This window comes from Antechinus flavipes, chromosome 5 (assembly GCF_016432865.1).
Source record: "Antechinus flavipes isolate AdamAnt ecotype Samford, QLD, Australia chromosome 5, AdamAnt_v2, whole genome shotgun sequence".
NCBI lineage: Eukaryota > Metazoa > Chordata > Mammalia > Dasyuromorphia > Dasyuridae > Antechinus > Antechinus flavipes.
The window spans coordinates 248,527,789-248,540,780 of NC_067402.1; the positions used below are offsets into that span (position 1 = coordinate 248,527,789).

General features: G+C 33.0%; 1 protein-coding gene across 8 annotated transcripts in view; it reads right to left on the minus strand.

Annotated features, from left to right (window-relative positions):
- The window catches only part of PPFIA2 (PTPRF interacting protein alpha 2), a 668,498-nt gene that overhangs the window by 198,736 nt on the left and 456,770 nt on the right, over positions 1-12,992 (minus strand). For all 8 annotated transcript variants that reach the window (XM_051962865.1, XM_051962864.1, XM_051962862.1 and 5 more), the window contains one exon: positions 9,286-9,450. In XM_051962865.1, the coding sequence (XP_051818825.1) occupies positions 9,286-9,450 (165 nt within the window). The remainder of the gene's footprint in view (positions 1-9,285; positions 9,451-12,992) is intronic.

The following is a 12,992-nucleotide window of genomic DNA, read 5'->3' on the forward strand; positions in this document are numbered from 1 at the left end:
ACAGTTTAAAACATTTCCTAACAAAATTCTTTCTTCAACTCTTTTTTTAATTAGGAAATATGTACATTAGTATTTTTATTACACAGATAAAGAAACTGAATTTTTAGAGAGGAAGTAACCTCAGAACCATATAACCAGTAAGGGTAGGATTTAAAATACAAATCTAAATTCTGATTCTACCATTTGTGTTCTTCCCAACACACAAAAAAACTATCTTTTAAAATAAATAGTGCATTCCAAGCCATTCTCCAACTGATAAATGATCAAAGGATATGAACAGTCAATTTTCAATGAAGAAATTAAAGCCATTTCTAGTCATATGAAAAAATGTTCTAAGTCATTATTGATTAGAGAAGAGCAAATTAAGACAACTCTGAAGTACCACTTTGCGCTGCTAAGATGCCAGGAAAAGATAATGATCAAAGTTGGAGGGGATGTGGAAAACTTGGGACACTAATACATTGTTGATGGAGTCTTGAACAGATCTAATCATTCTGGAGAGCAATTTGAAACTCTACTTAAAGGGCTATCAAACTGTGCATAACTTTTGACTCAGCAGTGTCTTTAACTGAATCTCTATCCTCCCCCCCCCCAAAAAAAAAGAAAAACATAAAAAAGGAAAAAGGACCCATATGTGCAACAATATTTGTAGCAGCCCTTTTGGTAGTGGCAAGGAACTGGAAACTGAGTGGATTTCTCTCAGCTGGGGAATGGCTGAATAAATTATGATATATGAATGTAATGGAACATTATTGTTCTATAGCAAATGATCAATAAGCTGATTTCAAAAGGCCTGGAGAGACTCACATGAACTGATGCTAAGTGAAGTAAGTCAAACCAGGAGAACTTTGTATAGAGTAACAGCAAGATTATGTGATAATCAACTCTATGGATGTGGCTCTTCACAACAATGAGGTGATTCAGGCCAATTCCAATACACTTATGATTCAGACAGAGAGCTATAGGGACTGAATGCAGATCACAACAACATAGTATTTTTATTTTTCGTTGTTAGCTTGCTTATTTTATTCTTTCTTGGTTTTTTTCTCTTTTTTTGATCTGATTTTTCTTGCCCAGCATGATAAATGTAAAACTATATTTAGAAAAAACTACACATGTTTAACCTATATTGAATTGCTTGCTGTCTGGGGGAGGTAGGAGGGAGTGAGAAAAATTTGGAACACAAGGTTTTTCGAGAGTAAATTTTGAAAACTGTCTTTGCATGTATTTTAAAAAATAAAAACATATGGAGAGCAATCTGGAACTATGCCCAAAGGACTATAAAACTGTATATACCCTTTGATCCAGCAATGCTATTTCTGGGTCTGTATTCCAATGAAATCATAAAGGAGGGAAAAGGACCCACATGTACAAAAATGTAGCAGCTCTTTTTGTGGTACCAAAGAATTGGAAAAATGAGTAAATGCCCACCAATCGAGGAATGGCCAAACAAGTTGTGCTACATGAAGGTAATGGAATAGTATTTTTCTATAAAATGATGAACAAGCTGATTTTAGAAAGGCCTAGAATAATTTACATGAACTGATGCTAAGTGAAACAAGCAGAACCAGGAATACATTGTACACAATAACAGCAGGAATGTGTGATGATCAACTATGAAAGACTTGAACTTGGTTCTTTTCAGTGGTTCACTGATCCAAAAAAATCCCAATAGACTTTGGACAGAAAATGCCATCTGCATCCAGAAAAAGAATTAAGGAGACTGAATGTAAATTAACACGTTATTCTGTTTTGTTTTTTTTTTTCTTTCCCATGATTTTTCTCGTTTGCTCTGATTTTTCTCTCCTAACATGATTCATAAAGCAATGTGTATTAAAAATAAATTCAAAAAAGAAAAGGAAACAAAAGAAAAATTGATTATTTAAAAATAGTATATTCTATTTTTTTAAAAAAAGATCATAATAGTTGCATTTCCTCTTCAATAACTCTACTGCCTATAAAACATGTCCTGTTCCTTTAAAATTAACTAAACATACTTGATACCCTCACTGCTTTTCTTCTTTTTCCTTCTCCCTTTTCAACAGGAGTCTATCAATATCTCCAATTCTATCTCACCATAGGGCCTGATATCCCAGGGTCTGAGACCATCACAACTCAATTTGTTCTTAAAAATTCATTTAAGGCTATCTTTCATGGTGCTTATTCTTTACAGTTCTGTTGATGTTATGAAAAAGAAGAGATTTTGAGATTTCCCTAAATACAGACCATACATGGTTCATGTCCTATAATTTGCTTCCCAATTATTTTAAAATGTAAACAGCCTTTAGAGATTTTACATGAATCTATCACAGTAATAAATATGTGTTCTTCATATTAAAAAAAACAATTTACAAGGTCTTACAAGAGAAGACTTTATTAAAAATGTCTTCTTCAAGGAAGATATAGACTTTTTTTTTACATGAACAGATTTAGCTATATGCCTTATAATGTTTTATTTTAGTTACACCAAAGGCTTTCATCAGATGAACTGTCATAGCCATCCATATTCTCTATGTGAACATAAAAAGAAACTGAGTCTTCAAGGATAACAAATGTAATATGTAGAACAAAGATGACTAGGAGAAGAAATATCCTCTTCAAACATATTGCAATGTTTATTTTACTTCCATGACAAAGATATTTAATATCATAGTAGAACATGTGTTGTGAGACCCAGCCCTGGAGCAAAAGTTTAAAATCAGTTTTGACACTGTTTCAAGACAAGCAAATGAAGATGTAGGTATGTCTACTCAGGAAATAAATGTTTGCTAAATGTTCCAGAGTTATTTTTTCATACAATTTGTAATATATCCATTATCAAATAACAATAAAACTACAACACAAAGCTTGTTTGTAAATGACTCTGAGCTACTGGTATAGACAAGTATATAGAATTTGTTTTGAGGGTGACTGCTTGGGAAGTCAAAGTGATATCTAGTACAGCTTCATTATGGTTGTATTACAGTAGCTCTAGAGTGCCATTAATAATAATAATAATTTGAATGCACTAATATATATTTTTCTATGCATCTATCCATCTCTGCCTGCATACATACAAGCATCTCTTCATTTATTCTCCATCCATCCATCATCTCTATTTTCTACCTATCGATCATCTATCTATAGGCTTATCTATAACTGGTCCTGAGTTTATCAGCATAGGCTGGACAGACATTTTCTCTATAAATAAAGATTAACACCATCTTTCCCAGTTAGCTACTGCATTCATGGACCTGATATTTAAATAGTGGAAGTTAACACATATAAGGAAGGCAGAGTTGAAAGTGGGTGATAGCATAAACCTGGCTTAGGAAGGAGATAGCATCGTTGGGGGGGCCTAAGACCTGGTAAGAGAAAAAAAAAAAGATCATTAATCAAAGCCCAATAGTAGGCTTGTGAAGAGAAAATATTTGGTGATATTTCATTAAGGAGTTTAGCATAATACCTAGCACATAGTAAATTATTACATCTGCAGATGTAATAAACATTTTGTTTGTTTCTTAACCTGAATTTACCAATCAGAGCATAGTGCCCAGGGGTGAAACTTAGAGTTCTGGTGGGATAAATAGAATCAAGAAAATGGAATAAAAGTGGCTTAGAAATGTCCCACTTAAGTGACTGATCAAAGGCAGTGATTGAAACGAGTTCTTCCTAACTCAAGATCATTTCTCTAACCTCTATACCATGTTGCCTCTCTTCAAGTTTTATTATTATAGATTCACATTTCCAATCCAAAAAAACAAGGAAGGAAAAACAGAGATGATATCCAATCTCTCAATAATGATTTAGAAAATTGGAATTTACCTGTGGTTTTATAAACAAAACTAATTCTATGCCTTTCTTCTTCTGAGACACTAATCTCTGTATGAGCATGAATTCTTAAGTTGAGCTTTGATAGTTGACTTGGGGTTTCCACTGGAGATTATGGTAGACATCAGAAAGACACAAAGGCAGGGATGAATGAGGGGAATGAAAAGTTAATATTTCTAGAAGTTTAATAATCAAGTCAGAAAGATCTGATTGTAACTCAATTCACAAGTTTTTCTTCTTCCTTCATCTTTTCTTTACATATATGTAATACTTTAGATTTCAAAGCACTTCTATCAGTATTCTCTAATTTGATTCTTAGAACATTCCATTAAGGTGAGCCGAACCACCATTACCTTCTCCTCCTCCCCATATTGCAATTAAGAAAACTCAGAAAAATCGTCTTTCCTATTTTTCATGGCTAAAAATGGCTAGAACATATTAAGAGTCAAACTTTTTATTGACTCAAACATTATTTCTACTATGCTATATTGCCTCTCAGGATCTTCTACATGGGTAGAGAGTAGGAAAAATTAATCTGTGCTATAGAAATGTACATTATATTTAATTTTTAAGAAGGAACATAAAATGCTATTTTAAATTATAAAGAGCATCAAGGAAATAAACATTCCTCTCCCTCCAAAAATATAAAAATCACCTTTAAATAAATATTGGGAAAAAACATTCTGAAGTACAACATTTTAAAGTACACACACACATGTAAATTTTAATACTTTTAAGCACATAAAGTAAACTTAAGGGACCTGCTTTGATTAACAGATTAAATGATTAAATTGGCTTATGAGATATTTGCATTTTAAAAGCGCTTGAACCATCAAATGCCTGAAAATGTTTTTTCCCCTTAAGTAGAACAAATATCTCCCATAAAAATCTTAGTTATATTATTATTTTGCTTAGCAAAGCCCTTTTATTTTTAATTCATTAAACACAAAAAAGTTGGCTATACACAAGACACCACATTTTGAGAATTTACTTGGAATCATGAATATTTTTTATCATTTTATTTTTAAATTATTATTAAAATATTCTTTTATCATCATCATTGTGATAATCAACAAAATAGTACAAGCTCTAATATGTAGTATTAATCAATTTCTGAGGCATAAATGCTCAAACTGAAAATTTAACAATCTGCTTTCTTTAGCGAGTTCAAGTTGGTTCCAACATAGCTCTGCTATAGATGTTTGATATGGGTAATTTGCTCGACCTTTTAGCAGCCCTAATAGTTCTCTAAAGCTTTAATTTCAGTAAGAGTATGCTTAGTTTACACTGGTCCAGGGGTTTTTCATCAGGAGTTTCAGAAAATTTGCTTGTCTACATTAATGCAAAAGGTTTCCACATTAGTTCCCTACACAAATGAAAACAGATTTTGATCCTTCTCTTCCCCTAAACAATAAAATTCTCAACTTTTAAAAACATTTTTATTGAAACCTTTCTTTTTGATCTATCCATTTATGGAAGTTGATTAGTAATTATAATTTTATTATATCCTTCTTGAAAATAAGTAACCAGAAGCATTCTGGATATTTCTATCCACAGAACTTAACCCAATACTTAATACCTAATAAACACTGAAAACAGTGATTATTTTTCATTCATTCATTCATTCATACCACTGGACTTTTCTATAATTTTGAACATATGGGATATTGCTCAATTTGAAGATTTATTAGTTTATCACTGTAAGTACCCTTTCCCCAATTCTGAATGCATTGCCCTCATGAATTATAATGTAAGTTTCACAAAGGCAGAAATTCTCTCTAATATGTATATATCTGGTGAATAACAATATACTTAGCAAATAACTTGTTAAATACTTGCTAATTAATTAATTTTTTAAGTCTATGAGGTTTTTTCTTATGAATTTCTATATGCAAAAGTATGATTCTACAGTATCTGGCCTTTTGGTAAGGATGAGCTTTCTTAAACGCAGATGTACTCTCGCTAGACACAAAGCTCACTAGTGTGCCCTGGTTTATACAATCTGCCAGTTTATAATCTAGTGGAACAGTTAATGAGAACTCAAGATCCTCTTCACAACATGATAAAGTATTTGAGTAGAATGCTGGTATAGAATATGACATGGTAGCATAGTATCATAGTGATAGAGCTGGAAGGGATCTCAGAAGCTATCCAATCTAATCACCTCATTTTAAAATTGTAGAAACTGACAAATATGCATGTTACATGCATAAAAATAATGCTATAACATTTAATTTAATGACTCAATAGACAGCATTCTGGGAATTAATTAATAATGTGATATTTTAGCGGGGAAAGAAGGAAATGCTTGAGACAACTACTTACTATTTTCCTATTCTCTCTCAACTATAATAACTAGTATTAAGCACCTTCTATGTACTAGACATTTTGTTAAGCACTTGGTAAAGTAAAACATGTAAAGAAAACATACTTTATGAATTCTATACAGTGGTCAGAAGAGATAACTTAGTCCATCTGTGAGTGAAATAAATTGGAACAGAAAATATGTGAATTATGCAGTAAGATGTGTGAAGTGGGTTCTGTGACTAAGATAGCTCATTAGCCTGCAAAGTAGATTTTGTGCTTTAAATGACAAAACGCATGAGATGAAAAGGACCAGTAAGGACAATGAGTTTGTCTTTTACATGAATCTTCTTTACAATATCCTTAATAAGTCAGAAATCATTTGACTTACTGAAGAGGAGAAATATATAGGAAAGAATGAGAGAAAGGAAAGAGGAAATGAAAAGGAAGAAGCTTGGGTACTCTGATTAACATCCAAATAGGAGAAATTTTTCAAATAATTGGGAGGTGACTAAAAATAATCAATTGACTAAAATAGCTTTGTGTTTGAGGAAACAAAGAGTAATTTCTTCACGTGAATAAATTAATTATTTAAAAGACATATAAAATAGAATTTGCTTTTTAACCTCTTCTTTTAGTATTATCTTGATAAACTATGTTGTGCCTAATATTTTTATTCTATGGAAAAACATTTTTTTAAACAAAAGTATTGAATATTATTAGAGATTTTGCTTTGGTTAATATTTTGCCATTTTTTTCTCAGAAAAAAATTTTTCTTTAGAAAAGCTAAAATCAGTTCTTAGAAAAAATGAATAGTATGTTGAATTTTAAAATTATCTCATTCTTAGGTTAAATAATCACTCCATCTCAATTTATGATTAGATTATATTTTGCATTTTCCTCCCCCACCATCCTTATAAAGCAAAATATCACCTTGTTCTGACAAGTGATAACTTTTAGAGTTAATAGGATTATTGACAAAATTATGGAGTCTTATTTCTCTCTGGATGCAGTAAGAAGTGTGGATAAAAAATGACCATGCATCACTGTTCTTTTTTAAAGTATATCTGCCATTACCTCAACCCCCTCTCCTAAAGAGAAGCCATCCTTTGTACAAATTCTATACTATGGCGTGAGGCAAAATAAATCAAGATATTGTCCATGTTCAAAAATGCCTGCATTATTTCTGTCTTCTATATCACATCTCTGCCAAGAAGTGGGAAGTATGATTCATCTTCAACCTTCTGAAGTCATGATTGAATTTTACTTTGATGAGAGTTTAGAAGTCTTTCAAGTCTTCATTTTAACTCACAGTCCACTCTGCTATCACATCCACTACTTCCCTTATTTCATGTAGCCCTCTGATCAGTATTATTCTTCTTCCTTATCTATTTCTATCATCAACTAGTGACACTGAAATTTTATATTTTTAGAATTCCTCTGTTAGAATGTAAGTTGAAGGTAGGGACTATCCCATTTGTTTTTGTTTCTCCAATGATTAGCATAGTTCTTGGAATATAGCAAGTATTTGACAAATGCTTTCTTTACGTATCCAGAATTGTTTTCTTTTACACATTGTATGCCATACATGTTTTGTATATTTGAATAGTTCTATTTGTTGATAATTACATTCAAGAAATAAAATACATAAACTTATATGTCTTTTTCTCTCCTGTAAGAGTGTGCTTCCCAGAAATCTTTTAATTCAGTATCAGATATCATGATTAAATTCTGTTTTTTTGTTTGTTGTTGTTATTAACTAAATTATTGTTATTTATTTTGGTGCAAATCTGTGATTTCAGTGATACGATGAACATCTAGTGTGGTTGAGTTCTTTGACTCAGTTCAATAACTTGCTTATAATTTATCATGTAAAATCGCCTGGGACATAAAGGGTTTGAGTGATTTGTTCATATCCATAGAGTCATGGGTGTCAAAACTGCAATTTGAACCTAGAACTGGCCCTCTGTCTACTATGTCTCATGAAAATTTATATCTATAACTTCTTCGTACCAAGAGTTCAAAATAAAATTTATCTATGAACTTAAAACTGGTAGTCCATCACATTTGGAAAACAACTTTTAAAAAATTATAAAACCTTAATGCATTTCTAGAAAAGCAAGAATTTAACAAAGTACTAAGTAATGACAGGAGAGAAAAATATTACTGCCTAATTTTGCCACATTGACAAATATGCTAGCAGGGACTGCTACATACAACTCCAATTCTGGTACATGAAAAATGTTAATGAACCAATTGTTGACTTTGATATCTAAAGTGAAAAACAAAATAAAATGTATTTCTTAAAACTGTAGAAGGCAAAATTATGGTTATCTTCATACATATTGGTACGTACATCCTTTCTGAAAAAATAAAAAATAATTGTGGGTTGAGGACTAAGAAGACATACACATATTAATAAAGAACAAATAAATCTGCACTGCTACAAAGTGAATAAAACTGCTGCATAATCACTGGTTTAAAATCGAATGTTCATGATCTGTCACTTACTTCACATGAAATGTCAAAAAAATTCTGAGAATATGTAACTGCAAAGAGTACAGTGTTTTGTTTTTTTTTTTAACTTCAATCTTTTAAATTCTACAAAATTGAAATCAGACCATAAACCTGAATAATCTCCAAAGGGTATTACACTCAGACTGGCTTATGTATGTCACTAGAATTTATTTCAGCAACAGAAATGAAAGAGCTTAAAACTTTTTAAAAATGCCTTACAGCATGTTTTTTTCTACCAATTCAGTTACATGGAGGGACTTTTATAGAATATAGCCTAAGTCTTCAAAATAGTAGAACTAAGAGATGCAATCTTTAGGCAAGGATCTCCATCAGGAAAGAAAGAAACTTAATCTTCTTTAGATTATCAGAGATAGCTTTTGTTTTTATAGCTGAGGTCTCCCCCGACATCTTATGCTTTTTACCTCCCAGATGATCAACTCTGCTAGGTTACAAATAACAGACCGATGAAAGACCTAAAGGATAATGTTCTATTGGAATATCAAGGACTTTGGTAAACTGATTTTTTCGTTCCATTTAGGGAATCTCTTTGAATGACTTATTTTAGGAAAACATGTGCTTCAGTGGATGAAAGTAAGAATGCCATGATTACAAGAGCACAATGAGGTGGAATATGAGTGTCTTTCCATACTGTACCTTTTCATCCAGTGCCTTGTGGTGCTCAAACAGGGACTTCAGGGCTTTGAGAACTTCAACTTCACTGGAGACGCCTGAAGGGGACTGGGCTTGCCTTTTCACCACTGTCATTCTTAGTGACCGCTCATGTCTTGAAACAAGGCACTCCAAATGCTCCAGTAACAGCTATTGTTAGGGAACAAAAGAAAATATAGTACAGGTTTTCTCTCATATCTAAATGTTATCAACATTACATTGATACTGAAGGCCTAATAAGCTATTGTTAATTGTAAATGAGCTAAGATACACTATAACCAGAGAAAGTGTTTTATGATGAAAACAATGACCATCAAATAAAGGGAGAAAAAGTGGAGGGGGGAAGAAAGGGAAGGAAGGGAGGGAGGGAGGAAGGGGAAGGAAGGAAGGAAAGGAGGGAAGGAAGGAAGAAAGAAAGGAATGAAGGAAAGGAGGAGGCGAGGAAGGAAGGAATGAAGGGAGGGAGAGTGGAAGGAAGGAAGGAAGGAAGGAAGGAGTGAAGGAAAGGAGGGGGCGAGGAAGGAAGGAATGAAGGGAGGGAGGGAGGGAAGGAATGGAGGGAAGGAAAGAAGGGAAAGAGAGAGGAGAGAGAGAGGGAGGGAGGAGGAAGGGAGGAAGGAAAGAATGAAGGAAGGAGATAAGGGAAAAAGCAAGGAAGGAGTAAAGGAAGGGAGGGAGCAAGGAAGGAAGGAAGGAAGGAGGGGAGGAGAGAGAAAGGAAGGAAGGGAAGGAGAAAGGAAGGAAGGGAGGAAACAAGAAAGGCAGGAAGGAAGGAGGGGAGGAAGGGAGGGAGGAGAAAGAAAGAGAGGGAGGGAGGGAGGTTGGGAGAGAGGGAAGGGAAGGAGGATGGACATATTTATTGGTTAGGAAATGGCAAAACATCTTTAGTTAGAGGAATGCAGTGGGATACTAAATACATAATTAAAAAGACATAATTTGAGGAATTCAAAGAAACATGGGAAGGCCCCTACAATATGCCAGGCATTTTGCTAAGTGCTGGAGCAATGAAAATCATAAGAATACTTTCTCTACCCCTAAAGAAAAAAGAGTCAGGAAAACATGCACAACAAACAAATGAAACCAAATGCGATAAAATTATAATAAACAAGTTTGACTTCAAATAATTTACATGAAAAAGTATCTTTTCATCTATTCTTTTCAGAGGTAGAGAAAATTATGGCATTACAATACTTTGATTCCTAGCTTTCTTCTCAGGAACCACCTTAAAGTTGGATATCTCTCCTCTACCTTTTGTAATCCTGGAGCTATAACAAAATGAATACTTGACAATGTTTCAGGAGTTTGTCAATCTGCTCCCAAGTAGCACTATTTACTATTCCTGTAACTTTCACCTCACTTTACAGTGAATCCAAGTTCCTAGAGGGAACTTGTTTGTTTGTTTTTCTTTAGTGCCAGCACTTAACAGTAAGTGCTTAATAAGTGCTTAACAACTAGCTTGTCATTAATTTGTTCTTTTGTTTATATATAAAGTACTGCATTTAAACTGTTGCTTTTTCATATTTAATAATTTAGAGGGTTTTTTTTTAAAGCAGAATACATTTTGCATAAAGAAAAAGTTATATCAACTGGCAGAGGATATAAGGTACAATATAAGATACAACTTTTCATAAAAAAACATAATATTTGAAAAAAGTTAAGAAAATAACTTCCCTTTGGTTAAAAAAAAACCCTAAAATGTGTATGTGTGTAAAGATAACAGTTTTAAAATTAAATAAGTTGGGAGAAAAAAAGAACTATGTTATAAAAATAAAAGATTCCTTATTTTATATGTGATGAATTTCATAGCTTAAATAGAGAATCTTTTATTGGAAACTGCTAATATGTGAACACAGTTTCAAAAACACAGATTGAAGAGGACTGTTTTGAGATATGAGAGTTTCAAGGAACTATGGCTATTTGCATGTAATTGTTTTAAGATTTAAGAGTTACAGTAATACTGAAAACATGAAAAAGCTATTTAATGTTTTGGACTCTCAGAGATGACTAAATAAGGACCATTTATTTCATTAGGGAAATCTGATAAGTTTTTACCTCAAATATGAAAGTTGAAAACTGAGTAGTACAAAACAAGACTTTAAGTCATTGAAAGAAACAAAGAATTAAGACTAAAGCCAGAATGGTCAAGAATGGGCGTGAGGAAACTAGGTGGTGAGTGAGGATGGGGAGATGAGGGGGTAGGGGTAGTGGAACATGGGGAGAGGAGTGGTAAATATAGTTTTGTGAGATCTATAAGAAAATAACAATCCATAAAAAGGCTGACACCTTGCTCCTGATTGGCTATTACAATTAGAGCCATAGAGGAGCCACACAGAAGCATCTGGTTTTTGTTGTTTTGTTTTATTTTTGTGCAGACCACCTCCTTCTAGTTTGAAAGCAAAAAGCAGGTGGGGAAATAGAGGTCTTAGAGTTGCTTTGTTATACAGGAAGACTGTTTCTCCAGTCTAATTGGAAGAAAAAGAATCTTCATGAATAAAGTAGCTATGCTCCTCTGCTTGGCTCAGAGAATCAACTAGAGCTCGCCTTCCTTCCTTCCTTTTTTCCCTCCTTCTCATTCTTTTCTATCTTTTTTTTTTTTTTTTTTTTTTGTAGGAAGAAGTTCCATTCTGATTCTAAGATACAGAATCCTGGTAAGTGAACAGCTGGATGGGCTGGACTGGATTGTAATAATCAATGAGTTCAGCTTGAGGAACTTTGCAATGCTCTGGCCTATAAGGGATTGTTAGCCAATTCAATTGCGTAAGAGACTGAAAATGTTATGCTGGTTCAAAAATAGAAGATTAAAGTATTTGTCTAGTTGGAGAGGAGACATCTAAGTGGCAGGATTAGGAAGACTTGTTTTCAAAACTGGTCTGAAACACTAACTGTATGAACCTGCACAAGTTACTTAACTCTGTTTACCTCATTTTCCTCATCTGTAAAATGAGCTGGAAAATAAAATGGCAAAACACTCCAAAATCTTTGCAAAGAGTACCCCAAATGGAGTTACAAAGAGTTGGACTAACTTGATAACTACTAGTTATTGATATTTGCCCTCACACTGGCAAATCTATGTTCCCATCAAAGGACTACCCACCAATTATCTTAGTTCCTTTCAGGATCTTAGAGATAAACCTGTATGCTCACCATATTAACTTTTGAGCTAACCATGACATATTTCTGTTTACATAAAGCAAGCACACAAAATGATGAAATCTATGTCTTAATTGTATATATGTGTGTGTGTGTGTAAAAAATACACACACACATATATATATATACAGTTGATATGATACATTTTTAAAAAGCAGAATACATTTTGCATAAAGAAAAAGTTATATCAACTGGCAGAGGATATAAAGTACAACCTTTCATAAAAAAAACATAATATTTGAAAAAAGTAAGAAAATAATTTCCCTTTGATAAAAAAACAAATGAGCAGACAAGCACTCAGTCCTAAAATTCTTGCGGTGTTACAACTATTCCTTAATAGACCAATGACATTAAATTTCATAATCCAGAGCTTTGAATTACCCTGTACACAAAATTTTTCCTTCCTCATGTGCTTTCCTGTCAAGTTTCAATAAGACTATATGTATTTGCTATCACAGTAAATGAATGTATTAGTGGGACATATAGGCTTGTACATGAATTGTGATGTTACTTATTTGAGGATCTGTGATGTCAGAATTATT